The following is a 20,759-nucleotide window of genomic DNA, read 5'->3' as shown; positions in this document are numbered from 1 at the left end:
TAATTGTTATGTTAAAAGAATTAAAAACGTCTTAACTCACGAAGGATCCGATAATTTGATCACGTATGATATGTTCTTAGAAAGTTGATGCGACAACTGACACTTGAAGTTCTACGAATGAAATGAAAGCACCAAAACAGCTACAGTCAATGTCGCTAATGAAGGTGTAATCATAGAGTACGCAATCGCACAGGTAATCAAAAATTAGCATCGCTTTAAACCGCACAGAGAGTGTGAAGATTGGTGATACTACAAAGAAATGATTCCACTAATTATATGTGGAAGGTAAAGATTTCATTTGTTATTTAAATGGAGGTTTAGCTTATATAATATCGTAATTATACGTTAAAACCAAAGCCTTATGTAATTAAGTCATGAGTTAATATAAGAGAAAGGTCATCTAAGTAGTAACTTTCATTTGTTTTGTATGTGTTATACATAAATGTATGTAGTGTATGTGTACTGAGAATTAATAGTTTTCGTTTCGTGTATGGCTTTCGAGTGGTCTGTTATGCGGTTAGCTAGGGAACTGTTATTTTGCAGCAATCCTTTTGTATTTTTGATGCTAAATTACTACTGACGAGTTCAACGAACTACATCGCCGTGATTTATGTTACGTACTATTAGTTCAAAAATGGAGCAATTTTTTAGAAGAAATATTCCGCTTACAGGTAACGTTATCGTGATTATTTTTTGAATTCCAAATAAGTTTGTAATTTAATATCTTAAGCGGAATTGCATGTAAAATGTTATAAACTAGATTAAACCCGCGACTTCGTCCGTGTGTAATTAAAAAAATAACAAAAGTAGCCTATGTGTTCTTCCAGACTGCTGTAAAACAGTGTGCCGAATTTTGTGCCGAATTTCACGGAGATCTGTTTAGCTGTTTAGGCTACAAACTCTAACAAATATCCATCCATCCATATAAACTTTCGTATTTATAATATTATAAGTATAAGTATAATGTACTGTGTGTGTTTACTATAGTTTGTTACGTAATTTGATATGTGAAAGTGTCGATTAATGATAAATGTATTATAATGCCTATCCATCAATGAATAGAGATAGCTTACACAATGGAATTTTTGGCTTTATCAATTTTAGTATCACATATGAATGTTATAAGGAAATCATAAACAAGATTTCGCCCGCGACTCCGTCCGCGTGGTATTAAAAAAAATACAAAAGTGAGTAGCCTATGTGTTCTTCTAGATTGTCCTCTACATCTGTACCAAATTTCATCAAAATCCGTTCAGCCGTTTAGGCTACAAATTCTAACAAACATTCATCTAAACTTTCGCATTTATAATATTAGTATGAAGTATGATTAGATGATTTCTGTCAACACCAATGTCTGGATATCAGGATTACATACTGAGATACTGTGTATAATAATCAATTTTTGTAGAGTCTACGACCGACTATTAGATTAGTCTTGCCGTGTTAGGGAATGACACGCAATAGTGTTGTAATTACATGCCATGTCAAGGTTTACATGCTTGACAATCGCATGGGAAGTTTTAGTTGGGAACAGTAATCTCATCTTTATCTATATTTATTCTATAAGCATTATGTCATTGATGACCTTGACGTGATTTTAAATGTCAATAAGTCATCGCGTTTTGTGGCTTTTTCATTCTTTTGTTTTCGTCAAACTAGAGGGCTATGGCTTTTATATCGTTTCTGTTACTTTTCTCACTCTTTTTTAATTGTTATATTTAGGTGGTAAGATTTTTATAAAAGTAATAGGCTTGTTTTCATAATCGTATTGTAAAGTATACGTGCGTGAAGGCGACATCAGTACCATAAATAAAGTCAGTGGTATCTATGGAATAGTAATTACTTTGTTAAGCATTTATAAATTATCTCGGTTATTTTCCACGGCTTTGGTCAATGGAATGCACAGTTTCCTATATATGTAAATAATCTAATATCCAATAATGTAATATAAATCTTGTATGTGTAAATTAATGTATAAAGCCTTTTATACATATTTTTTCTTAGACTCAAGGTCGTAGTAACATTGGAACACAAATTCTTTAAAGATCGATCGTCTTTTCTTGACGACAGTTCTTGAGCTACGCACTCGTAACCTATTACAATGTCAAATGTAGATAGAACATAGACTAAAAGTATATACGACGAGCTGTTGCCCGCGACTTCGAACGCGTGTTATTAGGAAACATACAAACTATATAAATTACAAAAAGCAACGTATCTCTCGGGAACCGTACATTTCTCGGGGATGAAGCTTATCCCATGTATACTCCAGACTTTGTTTTATATCTGTGCCAAATTTCAATAAGATATGTGGAACCGTTGCAGAATGATCGAGTAAACATTAAAAAACTAAATCAATGAATCCCACGGGAACCGTAACTATTCCAGGGATAAAAAGTAGCCTATGTGTTCTTCCAGACTATGCTCTAAACCTGTGCCAAATTTCATGGAGATCCGTTCAGCCGTTTAGACTACAAATGCTAACAAACATCCATCCATCTATCCATCCATCCATCCATCCATCTAAACTTTCGCATTTATAATATTAGTAAGATAAGATTTAAATCTCTATCTAGTTTTTAATTAGGTCTCAGAATTTAATACATTGCTATATGTAATGTTATTAGAGAATAAATATTTTCTTGTACTCGTACATTTGTAGAATGTACTCTCTCTGACTGTCATTTTTATGTGAAACGAAGACTTATCTGGACGACTTAATGTCTCGTGTTTGAACAACTCTCCACATCATGACGATGTTTTTATGCTATCATAATGTTCTGACCGTCTTTTCTTTTAGATGTCTGATTTCTAAAGTATTTTGTACGTTGATATAGTTAGAAGTAGTCTTGATACCTAAAAGAACTACATGAGTGCAAAAGAATGAAGGTCGAATTTATGTCTTTGGATCACCCGAAGCTTTATTCTCTACCTACATACTTTGCTACTAAGCTTGTTGATATTAAAACTGCATGCGTATTCATTTTTCTAACTCTTAGTTACTTGAATGAAGGCACGAATCCTGTAAAAAAAACTGCCTTCAATGTACCTTACTTGCCCTTGATGAAATTTTAAAACCCAATCTAAAATATTGTTTAGTATTACATGTAAAGAAATTCTTTTAAGTAATAAAAAGAGGCATGATTGTTGCTGATTAAAGTTTCTAAAGTGTTTTTACTTTCACTTATTACATTTACTTTTTGTAAAGCCTTGCGCGTTATCGGATGTTTTATCTTTTTTTTTATCTTGACCGCTTGTCCGGATGGCTGATGTCACTGTCAATATTATTGTTCTTAAAAACAGTATTTGTCTTTTTAATGATACTTTGTAAACAACCAACCAGCGTAGATGCTTTGTTAAGCACGTTTTATGTTGTAAACGGTACCCCAAATTCTTTTTTTAAATTCTATTCTCATTAAAATATGTGAAGTTTAAATTTTTTAAACTTACGGGTTTAAATTTATTATACTAGTTACGTCATAACCCAAGTCTCGTCTATTTTATCATCAAATACATTTTTTATTAAGATTAATGTTTTAGCAAAGAATTTATAAAACCAGTTATACGACCCCATGTATAAATTATTTGTTAATTTTTGTCCAACTAAAAACTGACCTTGTAAAATGCGTTGAATTTTGCGGTAAAATTACTAAAAATTCACCGTTCATTTGTGTTTTGTTTCTTGCTATTTGTTAAATGAATGATTAGAGATTGTTCTTCGATTTTTTAGTTGGTTCTCTACTGTGTACTATCGTGTCGTTAAATATTAAAATAATCTATTGTACAATTGCCAAATATTACATACTTGCTACTGTCTTTTGTCTAGAAAAGTCGCTAGATAGTAAGAGTAACTTTTTAATAATGAAAGATTATGTAGTACCGTATATAGTTACGGCTTGCCTGTGACATAAAATAACCAGTTACTTTATCAATGAGATGTTTAGGTATTTATGTTTCCGTACGTTCGATCGTGCGCGTTAATAAGTCAAGTTCAAACTCAAGGTTCCGTAGCATTTTGCCTATTGTCTCGTTTTTTACTTGTGATCTTTGAGAGTGATAAATTGAGTGCAATGTGACGAAAGTGAGTTATTTCAACTCGCTACTCGCTTCCTAATTTGATCTTTTGTTTGATTTTGTTTGCGGTTGCGGTGACTTTTGTCTTCGGTGTTATGTGGGCACTTCCATACTGTTTAAAAGACAAATAAACTACAAGTAAAGTCTTTACTCTGCAGAGGTTCTGAATATTTACACAAGATCAAGCCAATAGTTTTAGCAGTTTAACAATTATGTACCAATACACAGTTAATGAAATTACGAAGTGTGCCTAAGTGTGCGTGATCTTAAGCCTGCGCTAGAACTAGTTTTTGCGTCGTGTTGTTGATAACAGATGCGATAAGCGAACAATTCTTACAAGGTACAATGCACTGTTTGTTCGAACATTGAAAGCCCCATTCGATAATACAACTGGCACGCTGTGTAAGTTTCGATAGTGTTTGGAAGTACTGAGCAATTGTACTAAGATAATCCTCGTCTCATTGAATGTGTAATTCTGAAGTGCAACAACTTCCTTGAAACGTTTCCGTTGCTTCATGAAATTCGGAATATTGGGATAGAGTTATTTGAAGTAACCCCGTAGGATATTCGGCTTCTGTTTCATAATGAAGCTTTTCGTCACGCTAAACAGATACATTTTTAATTACCAGTAATCCGTTACCTAAAATATGGTTTATACTGTTTTTAATAAAAACAGAAAAGGAAAAGGTTCCTTTACAGACATAGTTTCAATTACACATTGGTCTGTATTCCGCTATTTATCATCGTCACTGGATTCTAGAGCGAGTGTAAATGTCGTGTTGTCCTCGTTCCGTATGTCTAGGGCCCGTGGGAAATCTTAGAACGGACCGGCGACCGTCTGCAGTAAGGGGACCCAATGCTTCAGAATTTACACAAAGGACAAACGGCTGGTTTGATCTAATTTAAGTACAAAAAATTTAAGTACTAAAATATACAAGTATCTAGGAGTTTTAAAGAATATACATTAATACAGCTTGGCTATTTTGGTAAAGCATGGAAATGAGATTAACGCGTGAATAGAATATCCTCTCCACATAAAATATTAGCTTTTAATATTCAAAATGTATTCCCTGTACTACGCTGTTTTTGCTCGGTTCCTGTTTTATACGATACCTGGAACTCTTCCGGCATCTGCTATTCGACGTCGCCTGGCTCTTTGTTTACACTTTGATTTAACGTAGTAATAAAACCTCCACGGTCGGCAGGTAAATTATTTTGCGTGACTAACCAATTTATTTTTGTTGTTCATCCTTTTTCGAGTCGTCCTCAGTGAGACAGGAAGCGGCAGGCTAGTCGTGGCCATTAAACTCGGCCAGGTTTGAAAGATTTATTTTAGTCTCTCGCTCACATTATGCGCATATTTGAGAGGGATTTTTATCCCGTAAATCGTATTTGATATTCTTAACGATCTGAAATCGTCTATAACCTTGTAAATCGACTGTTATAGTATCAAGTATTAAGTCGTTGGCTTCTAACCTTGCGCCGTTCAGTACAAACAGCATTAGGAATCAACATACATGTACTAATTGGATTAACTAACTTGTGTATTGCTTTTTATGCTATAACTTAACCGTTGAACATGATACGATAATATGTTTGTTCATGTGAAAAATGTGTCTGAAACATTTTGTTTTACAAAGTTGTACTGTTTTTATAGCTTAAAGAACTATGCAGTTAAGAGTTCAAATAATTGGTTACTGAAGTAACCATGCTCATGTTACTGGATAGATAACTTTATTGGATACAAGGATTTACATTCCAGTTCGCTCATCATAATTTAAATACCTTAATTAATTAGAAACGTCATACTTTCTCCAACTTGTACTTTCTCGTAAAAGTCAAGTTTCATATTACCTCAGTAACACAATCGTACACATTAAATCATCAGTATTTCGGCTAAAGCGTGACGTAATTTGTGTTATGTCTATCATACGGTAAAATGAGTTTCGATTGATCGGCACCAACAACAGATGTTACGAAATGTTTGTACTGGCCGTCCGGTTCCTTGGCGAGGAGAAACATCTCGCACTTTCACCATCATGCACCAACTGGGTCATTCGACAACGGTACATCTGAAACAGCATATGCGCGAGTACTTTCATGAATAATTTCACTAGTAAATCTAAAATGTTGCACCTGTGATAACTCTCCAGAGAAAACAAAGAGTTGTTGATATCAATTGGATCTTATCTTTCATGATTTAAATATAGAATTGTTTGGATCTGATAAATCTGTTGGTGATGTAATGCGGTGTAAAGTGTACTCGTTTTTATGTTAAACTATATTATTACTACTTAATGTTGGTCTTGCGAAGTTTTAACGTTATTGACTCCATCTACAAGTTGTATAATATTTTAAATGTGAAAGTAAAGATTCATTGATATGGATTCATGTATGGATATATCCAAAAATAGCAAGTAATTTTCATCAGTCTTGCTACCAAATACAAAGCTATGGCCGTGCGTTTTTTCCGCGTGGGACTAAAGGTCGAATATGATTTCATTGTCAAACGCTCCCGTGTCGCTTGTATCATCAAATTCTATCTTTGCGACATTCGTTTAATTTGTGTCAAGTTTAAAACAATTGTTACAGTTTTTTGGCCTCGGGCACAAAGATTTATGCATCCTCGTCTTAATCCTTGTTGAATACCATCGATCTATCTGAATAAATGTACCTAACTAGTACCATCGTTTTTATCAGCTTTATTTATATTTACAGAAAATATACAATTTATTATCGCTTACATTTTTTACGTTCTTTTCCTTCTTCTGTCACATCTTGTACACTTTTTTCTAAATAGATGTCTTGGCGGCCAATATGCAACCTCTTTGGCTGTATTTATAATTCTTGTCAGCCAAAGAGGTTGTATTTGCACTAAACACTATCTTGAGTAGAAACCCTTCCAGACTATGTATAGGGTATAAAGTATAGTAAAGTTGTGGATACAAGATTTCACACGGAAACATATACACCAGCTTTCGGCTGTATCGTATTGTTGACCAGGTCCTGACCTAATCAACAAAAGTATTGTTGTTTGAAGACACCATCACGGCTTTGTTCATGTTGTGTGTATAAACCTGCAAAGTCGTCGTTACACGCATTAGCCAGTCAATGTCGCATATTTACCTTACAATAATGTTAATCTTCGTCTGAGGACGCGTGGGCTTCATATTTATAGTTGTCGGGCGCTATGACATCACCAGATCGATGCTTTGACGTTTTATTACATGTTACCTCATTGTGTATTTTGCACAAATAGTTTTAGAGGATTGACATTTGGTGCGTTAAAACAATAACTAATTTAGCTATTTTGCCTAGCAAAAAGGTGCATTTGATCCATCTTAAAGATTGTATGAGGTATGATTACCATTTTTAGTAAAGCAAGGAGCAATATTTTTACATACAACAATGTTTTTACATCAGGTGAATTGGAATCAATCGAGGAATAATCCGGAGCAGGTCTAATATAATTGCTCACTTCCTAGTCGCGCTAATTGCACTACCATTAGTTCCGCAAGCCACGAAAGTTGTGCCCACTTTGCCGCCGCTGCTGCCCTTGACTCGAGCCAGAGATTAACCCGAATGTTACTTCCGATATTCATCTGAATGAATCATTTACATAAAGTCATGATTTGTTGTGAAATCACAGGCGTAATTTTGAAAATATTGATAAGTGATATCTCATAGCAGTAGAATTCTTAAATGGATTAAAAGGAGTGTTAATCGTTCTATATTCCGTCCTTGGTCTCTAAATATGGAAGTTGATTATTTTATTATTAGGTCATCATAGTTATTTTATGTAATTCAATATTCAAGTGAGAAATATCTTGATTCTAAACACCAGACTCTGGTCAGTCTCCATATGGTATTCTGACCATTTTAGGTGGATAATAAATAATGCATTTGACCTGTACGACAGTACACCAGTAACGATTTACCTTCGGCCGCTTGTCCGAGCCGTCCTTATTCGGATCTGCGTTAATCACTTCTTGTTCCCTTTACGTCTGTTGCTTTATTTACTTAGGATTTTTTCTTGAGGATGTTACTTAACCTTGTTGATTATAAGCTTGTACAACCTTGTTACTGCATCAATAAGTCTAGACTGTGCTTTTGAAACTACATTAGATGTTTATGGTTACTGTCATACCTGTTCTTCTACTAATAGCTCAGTATATTTGGCACTACTATTGCAAATCATGTAACATGATAAATGTTAACCACTATTAAACATTCGCAATAGCCAAATATCTTACGCTGCTGGCGTTATGTTGAGAACATTAGTATAGTAGGACGACAAAAAGGCAATTCTCTTTACCATTCTTTGTTTAAACAGATATTTTTCCAGCATTAAGAATTGGCATAGTAGCTGTAACAAATGATGCGGGTTTTGTTTTAGCTTTGTAATTAAGTACGGATAAAAAGTTGTACATCCCATATCTTCCCAATTAATTCTCTCGAGCGCGCACCGGACCACGTCTTTGCGTGTCTGATTTTGCTGAGAGTTAAAAGTGTTTGCTTCCATACCGAGAAAGTAAACATTTTTTCTTATTAATTACGTATTTTATTGAATAAATCTTTTCTAGATTTCGTTTCAATGTATCAAATAGTTTGATATAGATATTCAATCTTTTGTATCTTACAGTATTGGTTAATGTAATATTTTGTTAGTACAGTTTGAAATTGTAACTGCTATCTTTGTTATTGCTGCATAATAACAGTACCCGAGTGAGCCATCTTAGTGCTAGATAGCTACTAGATAATCATTTACAGTTATCGGATTGACTATTATTACACTTCTATTCTGCGAATTAGGAGTTCTAGTTTTTTAAACCTTTTCTATCTTTGTTTGGTCTTAAATTTCATCGTTATGTTTCATCAACATTGATTCCATAATTTGTTTTGCATATGGTTACTGAGATTTGGAGACTAGGCTATAAATATTGAATCCAAGTAAACCTAAAGACAAGTTAACGTCAAATTCAAGTGACGATAAATTACATACATGCAAATTAATATAGTGTTTTATGACAAAAGTGCTCCTAAACAAGAAAGCATCGGTATTCATTATAGCCTTTCTATTATAACGAGGTCCAAAAGAAAAAAGCTAATGACTTAAAGTAATTCTGAGAAATTAAACTTAAAGACGAGTCATTGGAAGTATGTTTAATTCGTATTTCGATTTAAAAGCAATGATGTGGGTGTTCGCGTGGGCTTGACCTCGCAGCGTGGGCAGGTGCTAACGGGCCACCGTCGAGCCTCACCGATGCCTGTAATCGCCTGGTACTGTTCGTAATCGCCTCTTACCGTCTGTTATCGCCGACGGCCCTACAACTTAGTTGCTGACCGTCGACCTTCTGAATAGAGCTATAGGAAGTTGCGTTACCTTTCTTTATGGACTACAAAGTAGCTTGAATGTTTTTTTCTCATATGTGAAATAAATTGGTTTGAGTTCAGTTATTTAGTTTACTGAAATTCTCCACAGTGGTCGTCATAGTTGGTCAGATGTCCTTTGTTAAATTAAACTTGTACTAACTGCCATTTAATTCCTTAAAGTCGTACTAAACTTAGTAATTGCTGTAGTAAAATTGCATGAATATCCTTCGAGTTGCTCTATACGGAAACTACGGCTCCATTAATTCGTGTCCCGTCTCGCTGGACGCAATGCAGCACGTTGAATCACCGGCGCCCGAGAATTTACGGGGTTACTTTGCAAAGGTATCAGATACCATCTCGACCGCACACCGCCTTTTGTTAGGTCAGTGCACTGTATTACTTTTGTTATTTGCAGTCACAGTGTATTGAATAGTGCAGTTGTCGTTTGATTTATGAAAAATCGCCAAGTTTTTTTTTAAATAAAAAAAAGATAAGATGGTCTTATCCTATTTTTTATATTGATGTCCACAGAATTCCACAAGTAATTTATTATATTTTACGGTAGCACCTCAGGTGTTAATGGGCATACGGGAGAGAGTGAAATGTTGCGGTCGAACGGCCCGTTAATTGCGTACACTAATTAAACTGTACGAATTCTGTAGAGAGTGCCCTGGCCGCTCCACTTGCCATCTGTGTTGTGACTGCATACCGCATGAAAGTATGTAAGGCTGCTTCAGATGATACTAACGCGCGCAATTGTGGATGTTAATCTAATTATTTTCTTCTGTGTACATAATTGATAAAAACTTTCATATTTATTAAAGTAATCTGAAGTGCTACAATATTAACAGACAGAATGAAAGGTATCTCAGAAGTCTATCATTGTGGCAGAAAAATCTTTTTCATGTCTTCATCTATCACTGAGGTATTGTTTCTACTATTCATTTAATGTCTTTTACCAACGTAGCAAGAAAACGTACTGACCTAAAGGTGCCTATTCACGTGTCTCTTGAAGGATGAATAAAGGTTTGAGAAGCCTATTCAAGCATCTCTCTAGACACCATTCTCTACAGGAGACGACACTTTGCTTAGGTACGCCTTAAGCGTAGTACAAGAGATCCTTTTTCAATCCTCGTTTATGTTGAACGGTGTATATTTTTTCAAATTAAAATGAAACGTAACATTGGAATTTATATCATCCTGTGTAATGTTATTCAACAACACTGTATAAAATTAAACAAGTGTAACTCAGTAGTGTTTATATTGTGCGTAAGTTTTTTTGCTTGATCAAGCGAAAAATTTAACATTCTAAAACACTAATCGCCTATTCATTGATGCGTGTTTGCACCTATGTTTATTGTTTATGTTTGCGTTTTCATTGATTACACTCGCACGTCTAGTGCCGTTAGTGAATCGAATTGCTTCGTTGAAATAAGTCGCCGATTGCTGAGGTTATCGTGTTGGAGGTCATAGGTTTGCATGCCAACTGGCTTGGTTGGTTCAATAACGTATTTGGTTTTATAAAAAAAAAGAAAAAGCATACCTGCAACTAAACGTTTGAGAGAAATTGCCAGTATTTAATGTGTGGGGCCGTTATAGGGAATTTTGCAACCAATAATTGCCTTTTTTTTCAAGTTTTAGCTGTGGACTATTGGAATGCAATTGTAAATTTAAGGTATCTGAAGTCATAGATCGTACATTGACAGTTTATTATTATGATGTGTGGTCGGTGGGTTCGTATTCGGCAGTGTCTCCGCAGCAGACGGCCTATTTATAGTCGATGGCATGCGACGGCACGCGGGCGACCTTTTTGCCTTATAAATCGTCCGGTAGCATAGTACATTGATATTCCGTTTATAATAGTAGCTTGTTTATGCAGGAAATATTTAGAATTAAGAATATTTAATATATAAGAATAATGCAGATTAAACATGGAGACATTTTAGAGCTAAAAGAATTTGTCAATATGTAACATATGTCCAGACATTTGTGTGATGGACTTTCGTTTATAGCTGACTTGTCTGTAATATATCTGCGTTTACACGAACCAGACACAGTTATCGTAACACTTAGGCTTTAACCGTTCTAGGAAAAACTGTACTTTAACTAGTATTAACTATCCGGCTACTCTTTTTATCATGGACGTATAAATTTAATTGCAACTTAAAACCTCATGTGTAAATATTTATTCTACAAAAAATAAATGGAAATAAATCTAGATAATTATGAAGCCTTTCAAAATTCCGATAACAACGTAAATAAAATATCTGTAAATACAATCTACATTCTTTGGCTTCTTTGAATTCTTTACGCTATCTAATCATGTTACAGTCATGGTATATAATTGTTCATTTATTATAAAGCCTTATTTATTATTGCAGAAAAAAAACAATCTTTCCAGTTCTTTATGGATACCAATCTTAATGGACCAATATTGATTATTGCCAATTGAAGACGAGTACAATGTCGATGCGGGCGACATGACGTATTGTTCTCGCTCGTAATCACAGAGTATCGCCTCGTGTCCTAGCCTAGACTAGCACTACTATGATTTCTTCGTATTAAACAGAGTATATCATGGGTATAGAAACTACATTGGTTATGTCCATAAAAAAGAGATCAATTGTTTTCAATGCCGCAACCCCATGTACAATTTTCTATTCATCTCTCATAATTTATTTGGTAAGCTTATAAACAAAATACTCAATTTTTTTTATATCATAAAGTGGCAAACGAGCAAGCTGCCAAAATGGCGATGCGACCGCTGCCCATAGACATCCGCAATTGCAGATGCGTTGCCTACCCTTATCCGACGGAGGAGGAGACGCACATAAAGAGGATATTTCCTCTTCCTATGCACCTCCTCACCGTCAAATCCACTTTCCCTTCCCATCCTCTCTTTATAAGAAAAGAGTGGTAAAGAGAAAGGGACTTAAATTAGGCCTCAATATTTCTCTACTCAATATTTCGTAGTAACAATATTAATTTACTAATATGTTTTCAAATACCAAAAATAGAAAAGCAATAACACAACGAAGCTGAGCACCTGTTACAGTAGATAAAATTAGCTGTGGTTATTTGTAACATGTTGGGATACTTTCTCATATAAGAGATATTTCTCAGTAAATACGACTGTTTTCTTACGCTGTTGATTGTATATAATGCATCTTATAAGCCGTATTAGGATGTAGTTTAGTTTGCAGATGAATGCGTGAACAATGAGCGGACGTGGCCATATCGCCAATTCAGTATAATTGTCGAGCGACGTCAGGTCGCAGGCTTGTGTCAATAGCCATTCCTCTGTTGTTTGTGTTACTGTTATCGGTAACAGATCGTTAAAAGTTTCTATATGCCACATCTGCTGTACAAGCAGGTGCAACTGTAACTAGACATGTTGTTTAAAACGCAACTAATCTTACTGCCCTTATTGAAGACTTCACACAATAAATTTGCACTAATGCTTTCTCTTAGTGTCCGTGGATCTGCTTTTGTCGATGCATTTATTGCAAATCATTGCTATTTCTGACAGTTTTCGCTATGGAATTGATAGTCTACTGTAAGGAAATATTTGAAACACACAGAAATAAACTACAATAAAGTAAACTACAATAATGAAGTTGCAGTACTAAAGTGCGTAATCTAGTCGTGTTTATACCATAGCAGCTGTACAATAGACTATAGACTGACTGTCTACGCACGTGCGTCGCGTGCCCCACTGTGCCACAAGCATTCTTATCGTAAATTCCTATACATTTACTTGCACAATGTGGTAAAGTTTAGTGCTCGCAGAATTGAATGACTTGTTATACATTGTTAGCGAACCGACAATGTTAAAGTTTATGTTAGAAAATAGTTTACTGAATAGCGAAGTTATTATTAATATTAGGATATAATTCTTAGTATTATGGATTTTACTTAGGTTAGCTTCATTATTACACAGATTAGAATATGGACGTGTGAATTTTTATGTCTTGAGTTCTTACTTACCTGCTTACTTTTACAAACATTGTGTTTAACTTGTAATTAAATGTTTAGTGCTATTAAAAGTGTTGAATTTATTTTATTGTTTCAGTCGAAGCAGAGGGCGTCGATTAAATGGCTGCTGTCCAAGGCCTTCAACAACAGGGTGCCGGAGAACCTGCAGGAACCATTCTATAGGGACCACGAGGTGAGTTACATCCTTTACCAGAAGTTTGTATCGTAAATAGTAAATTGCAATTAAACAAGAGGCTGATTTCATACTGGAATGACCACTTACAGATGATAAAAAATATGTAGGGGTGCTTGAATGGGTACATTTTCACGTAATCAATTTAGTAAATTAGACTTTACACATATGTAAATGTTTAAGTTTTGGGTAAATATTACATGGTAACAAATGTTATCGTTATCCTAAGCTAAAAATTCAACATAGATAAAAGATCATTGCTCTCAAATTCAGTTATTTCTTTGTTTGTTTTTTACTTTCGTAAAGTCAATTTTGTAACAAAACCCAATGGGTTGCCTGTAAGAGATTGCTGATTGCGCAAATCTTGTAGTACCTTAGTTTTAGTAAATTAATTGTAATATTTGTGAAAAAAGCATTAAACGAATAAATAAATAAAAACCTTAATGGAGACACTGAACTGAATACCGTTGTTTAAGTTATGTAAAACCAATATTCGTTTTTTTATTATACAATGGATACGCGTACATTATTTGTTGTGTACAAAAAGATAAAAAAAAAACATGCTCTTGAATAATAGAAAAGCAGTCGAATCGACCAGCCGGCTCATTCGATATACACACCTTTTCCTGCGGCCCTTTGTTTTTGCGATTCTCTTTATGTCCATTGAACTTGCAGCCGGTTTGCGAAGCAGCTTTAATAAGACCCCGCGATAGTGCGTAAAATAAGTATATAGAAAAATTAGACTTACGAAAATCTTCAATTCGGTAGAATCTATATCGTTACGTCACAAAAATATCGTTATTAAAGTTTCTATTAAATTATATGTTTTCACAGTGTTCATTATTTTTTAATTTTGAAGTCTAAATAATATGGATGTGTTCTCCAACGTGGAATGATTGTTTTTAATTAAAGTTTTGCGTAAACATGTGTAAGTTGTTGTTGAACCTTGATACACCTTCCCCATTGGCGCAGAACATCTGCTCCCAGTCAACGTCCTTGAAGACTAACCCCGTACTTGCAATGGCTCAAATATACCATTGTATCGATCCTGTCAGTTGTATAGGGTAGCTGCTCACAGAGACACGCGCTGTACTAATTTAGTGAAATGTGGATAGTGTGTATCGGACTTTATATATCGTGACCAATGGTTTTAGAGTACGCCCACTTCATGGGTACAGCGGTTGGAATTTGCGTGTCCAAGGTATATTATATTAGATTGTTAAAATAATGTACAGCATATTTTTGTTTGTATAGTTTGAACCTTGTCCTAATTTGATTAAAGTCGTCTGGTTAGTTTTTAATCCAGAATATCCATTCGTTACTCAGTTTTGATTACACTATGCCCTATCTGTCCGTTATAAACAATACTCGAAATAAACCCAGCGGATGCGGTCTTGGAAATTGTTATGGCGAAGTTCGAGGTAAATAAAATTTGCGAATAGCGATTGCAGTTCCTTACTAATAAATCATTTGATTTTGTAAGATCGGCGTTCAAGCTTTTTTGTTTTTTTTTCTGAGACGAACAAGGATTTTTTTATTAATGTCAAATTGCAAACACTTAAATTGTTTTATTATTACCACTGCATTAATATAAAAATATTTTTCGGTCCAGTAAATAATATTTAATTTTTTAAAACTTAAAGTGCATAATCGCTTGGCTAAGGATCAATCATAATTACTTCTCCACGGTGAATAACCCGTGTATGGTAATAATTATATGTGTCATGTTTACATGATTTAAAAAGAAAAGAAAGAAGTATTTTTATCTCTTATTTTCTTGGTTTTATAATTGGAATGTTTTTAATTTTACTGAGAGCTATTTTTAAAAGAGCATAACACGACAACGGGCTTCTATTTGCCTTGCTCTTGGTATAACTCGCCTATTCCACATTTATAGATTTAAGAATGCGTTGATTATTTTTAAGCGTCTTTAGTTTTTATAAAATATTTACTTGCTCCTAATTATCTTTCTTGTATACATTGTGTGGACCTAATTAGTTTACGATTTCTAACCATTATCACGTGTTTACTAAACCCCATAAGCTACGGCGTTCTGCATCATCGCCGCAGCCACGAATCGAAATAACTCCTAATGAACGTATTTCGTCTGATGCGAGCTGCATACAACTTTTCTCACCGGAAACCCAAATATCGACTATTCCGAATACAGATTACGAAGGCGATAAAGTCGAGAATCGCTTGCATTGTTGTTGTTTCATAGCAAATGCGGAATTAGAGTTTCTTAAAAATAGAACGTGCCATTTCCGTCTTGAGGAAATATTACTCTTTTGTACCTTTAATTTCATTTTAGGAAGTTTATGTGCATTTGCAATTACACCAAGTTGTTAGGTAAATATAGGCACAAAGAAAAATAATAGCTACATAAAACATAAACAAATATACTAAGCATATTCAAATAAAACCATAAAAGGATAATAAAATGAAAATGGCGCAAAATGTATCATAAAGTTCGGATATGTGAATAATTATAGCTTGTTATTTTTTTTGTAGGAATTTCAAAAATTTCTAAATACAGTAGAACCTTGATAACTCAAACCTATGTAACATAAAAACCTCTATAAATCTTCAAAAAATAATATGCTCGCTTCCCACCAGAGCCCAAAACCTCTACAACATAGACCCTTGATAACTTAAAACTTCTATAACTAAAAATATTTTGTGTTTCCCTTGGACTTTAGCTTATCCAGGTCCTACTGTATATAATGTGATAACGTTAAAATTTAATGGTAAATAAGAGTATCGTTTGCTACAATACACTTATAATTATACTATTTTAATTACCTTATATATTTTATATTTATTTTTTTCGTTCAATGTCTGCATTACCGTCGTTTACCGTCTGGTTTTGTATTTACCTAACGTAACGGCAATCGATGCGGACCGCTTTCAAATGACTCAGATATCAATCGGATTACGCATTTGTTGTCAGTGACCCAAAGCACGGTAATGAATCATTTATTGACTCACATTAGGAAGCTGTCATTATCACTAAAAAGACAATTTGCCCATAGTACTAGCAACTAGACAAGACTATACAGGTCCCAATATGGGACAACATTGATTAAAAATCCTTCTTCGGATGAAGTAGCGTATCTTGAATAAATTGCTTATGTACTAAATGTGTTATTATTTTTCTTAAGAATGCACCGTATTTTTTCTTTGCTTATTTATTTTAAAACTTTATTATAAATCGATCAAAGGGAATAACCGTTATATTGTTAAACGTTTGTTTGATAATATCGTAGCAGTTCATTTGTCGTTTACTATTAGGAGAGTTGTATGAGTACAAAGGATGGTTTTAATTAGTACAAACAAGTCGTTGCCACTTTCCGTCGTATATCTATCAGCGGAACAAAAAAGCGTGTGTCGGATGTTACAAAGGCGGGCTCGGCGCCGCCACTCTCCTTGACCCGCGGCTGCACAACAAATATGTCCTTCTGTTCGTTATTTTGTTACATGTAAGATGCTAAGGGCTGAACGAAAGTAAACTGTAAGTCAATTGAAGAATTAACTATCTTTTTATGTTTTGAAAACCACTTTTGAAATTTCAATTGTATATGGCTTAGGGATACACTGTAGTGTACAGTGTACTGTATGTGGTAAGTTAATAAATTTAAATTCAATTGTTTATTTTTGGTTCTTAGAGCAAAGATGTATTGGCAAAAACTATGATATCATGAATTCTGTTTTAGCAAATGCTAAGTCTGCAATGCATTAATTTTACAATGGGACTTACTAGTTAGAAACCGCAAGTCAATGCTGCCAACCCTGGCTCGATAGTCGTCTTAATTATTCTTAGCAAGACACGCGATACATCTGCCGGGATTTATTTAATTGACACATACTGGTGGCTTTGTCACTTATGACCTAATCGCCAAGAACACGTTGGGTTTAAAGCATTGGTTTACAGAATTAAAAAGTTTTATCCAAGTAGAGAGCTGAGTACTTATTAAAGTAGGCTTGTAAAAATAATAATACCGTGCCGTGATACAGCTGCAAACGATCGTTCTAATTTCCGTTACAACTTGACACACGTCCAGTTAATATATGCGAGGTCATTGACCTAAGAAGGCCGTCATTTATGAAATTTGATAACTTTTCACCAAAATACATTCACGCTTTAACAGGCGGTTGCGTAAATTTGACAACGCGACCGATGCCGACCAATTGTTCCAGATTAAAAGTGAGAGTGACTATGAGGCCGTGTGTCGAATAAAGTGGGCTGTATGTAGGGTGACCAAGCTTCTTATAATCGGTACTATAACTATATCTTTTATGGGCATAATGTAAAAAAAGTGTCATTTTTTAAAATCTTGTTGGTATACTTAATGTTACATCGCTATAATTTCAAATTAAATAATTAAAGGCTATGTGAAAGTATTTCAATACATCGCCAAAAAATCTGCATGTCTTTTAAAAGGAGCGCAAAGTTATTTTGTCTAAAAAGGTATTACTGACTTTGCTGAATAACGCTGATGAAAGAAATGATTACTGCATTCATTATCAAGGAAATATTTGGAATGTGATTAATATTGCAATAAGAGATAAGATTACAAAACTACATGTTAACTCTGAATAGATTTCACCAGTTATCAGTTTAGACATTCCTAGTAATAAAGTCGCTATGATATCATAAAGGGATGTGTTTGGTCAACGACATTGATATATTTACATAGTAACTAAGTATATCGTAAAGAAACCCTTTTTAGAGATATTGTTTTGCTATAAAAATGGTCACCCTAATCATATATCATCGTTTAGTCTTGTTTAACACTTCATGGTCAATGAGATGTTAATATAATGTCATAATGGGCGAGACAAACCTGTTTATTGTTTACAAGCCGCCGACTAACACTTTATTTTGGGGTCTTTTATATATGTGACCAATTTGTATGATAATTCTCAGTGTAAGTATTAAACAGGCTTAGTTTAGCTATATAATCAGTTGTATTGTTTGTCGGCATTGTATTGCAGATTTCGAGATACCCGAGAGCGTATCTAACGGTTAGCTATCTAGTGTATGTGATAATTTCTGCCTATCCACCGCTACTACTGACGTGTAGATGGTCAAAAGGATTCTCGTGGAAGATCAGCGCTGGTACTTCAATAAGGAGCATCCAGCATTATAGCTGAGCGAGGACCCAATTCAGTCAGCATTGCAAAGCTATTTTTTTTTTTCATTTCTTTGGCTAAGTTTTTCATTATTTTGTGTTTCATTACTTTTTTGATTCATAATTGTAGTGTTGATAAGGATTAAACATTACTTTGTTTTTTATTTTATTTTATTTAGTGGAATTCATCTACTGAAAATCGAGATTAAAATAGTCTAATAATAACATTCAGAGCAAAAATCTTTGTAACAAGTGTGACTGCAAAAATATTCTCCCGTTGTGACGTAACTTACAACCAATCTATATAAATATTGGTTTGAAATTGGCTTTAATGACTTTTATTGATTACGGATGTTGGTTAGGCTTTCACGTCTTACCTAATATTAAAACAAAAATGAAACCTATCTAGGCCTTTGACGTACGTTAAATGGCCTAGCGACCAGTCCCCGTGTAGCCGAGTGGATTTTTGTTCTTTACCAATAGAAAGATTTTTCTATCGATCTATTAGTTTCATTGGTTAATATCGTAAAATAAAATTCTTTTCTGCCACTGGCAGCAACTCTTGGAACTTACATTACTCGTATTTCTAAGTGAGGAATCCAGGCCGACATTTGCAAATATTTGAACAAAAGCGACGGACACGTTTACGCAAATGTAAGACAAGTGGTGTCACAGTGTACTTGTGTTCCTTTATACCCACGCTGTGTTTTTACATAATGCTTGTTGTCCATAATACACGACAATTGACCTCCTGCATAGAATGAGATAATATGCCATCAGCATGGCTGCTGTCTTTTACAAATCAAATAAAAATATACTAATGTTATAAAAAGGAAAACTTTATTTGTTTGATTGTAATGAATAGGCTCAAAAACTACTGGGCCGATTTTAAAAATTCTTACAAAGTTAGAAAGGTAATTTGTTATCTGTGGGTAACATAGGCTATATTTTTTCATTTCTTTATTATTATTTTTAAATTACACGCGGACGGTATCGCCGGCAAAAGCCAGTGTTTTATACAGTAAAGTTCTGTATTATCAAGTATCAGTAATAACTTACAATATATACGTAGTAGTAACAAGTATATGTACAAGTTGGAAGCAAAACAACACCATTCGACTTATTGATCTGGTTTTGGCGCGACCACTGTAACCGCAGCGCTAATTTATCCCATAATAGTTTATACGTCTGGTATGTTTAGACTGATACGAGAAATTAAGTCTACAATAGAAATGTAAATTTCATAAAAATATATAATAACATAGTTAAGATTGTTGACTTCTTATTTTAAGAAAATTAATATTTATGGATAATTAAAATCTTTACCGTTCTTATAATGAATACGTATTTCAACAACCATCAGTTTTACATTCACACCGTCTACTCAAGACATTAACCATCTGTTCTTATCGATATTTGCTTCACATATAAATAAGTATGCACCACTTGACGATTACTACGAACTATCAGTATGAAATGAGGCTATGCAAAGTCTCTAGGCTCAGTACCAGGACAACATGTCCACGTGGTGTTAACTGTTACAAGAGTCGAGGTTTGTTTAACAAGTGATGTAACGTCGCCACTCGCCACGCCCTAGGCCGCGAGCACGCACCTTCATACCTCAGTGACGCAATCTTTGTCACTCCTACTGTACTTACACGATTAAATGAAAAAAAAAAATGTTTTTACATGCAGATACATAAGCGAATTTGTATGATTATTCGAGGAATGACTTCATATTATGTCGGCTGGTCCACGTAGAGCAACAAACAATCATACTTCATACTTCTTACTAATATTATAAATGCGAAAGTTTAGATGGATGAATGGATCGATGGATGTTTGTTAGTGTGTACGGCTGAACGGATCTCGTTGAAATTTTGGCATATATATAGCGGATAATCTTATCTTACTAATATTATAAATGCGAAAGTTTAGATGGATGGATGGATGGATGTTTGTTTGTTAGCGTTTGTAGCCTAAACGGCTGAACGGATCTCTATGAAATTTGG

The 20,759-nt window shown here is 34.4% G+C and overlaps 1 protein-coding gene across 7 annotated transcripts in view; it reads left to right on the top strand.

Annotated features, from left to right (window-relative positions):
- Positions 1 to 20,759, top strand: part of LOC106101295 (patronin) — a 47,416-nt gene that overhangs the window by 6,268 nt on the left and 20,389 nt on the right. For 6 of the 7 annotated variants that reach the window (XM_013280463.1, XM_013280466.1, XM_013280464.1 and 3 more), the window contains exon 2: positions 13,520 to 13,615. In XM_013280463.1, coding sequence (XP_013135917.1) covers positions 13,520 to 13,615 — 96 coding nt within the window. Of the gene's footprint in view, positions 1 to 13,519; positions 13,616 to 14,676; positions 14,817 to 20,759 lie in introns of those variants that run through there. The other variant, XM_013280468.1, reaches the window with a different exon arrangement.

The sequence above is a fragment of the Papilio polytes genome, unplaced genomic scaffold, assembly GCF_000836215.1.
Source record: "Papilio polytes unplaced genomic scaffold, Ppol_1.0 DF823991.1, whole genome shotgun sequence".
NCBI lineage: Eukaryota > Metazoa > Arthropoda > Insecta > Lepidoptera > Papilionidae > Papilio > Papilio polytes.
This window is presented reverse-complemented; position numbering and strand designations above follow the sequence as displayed.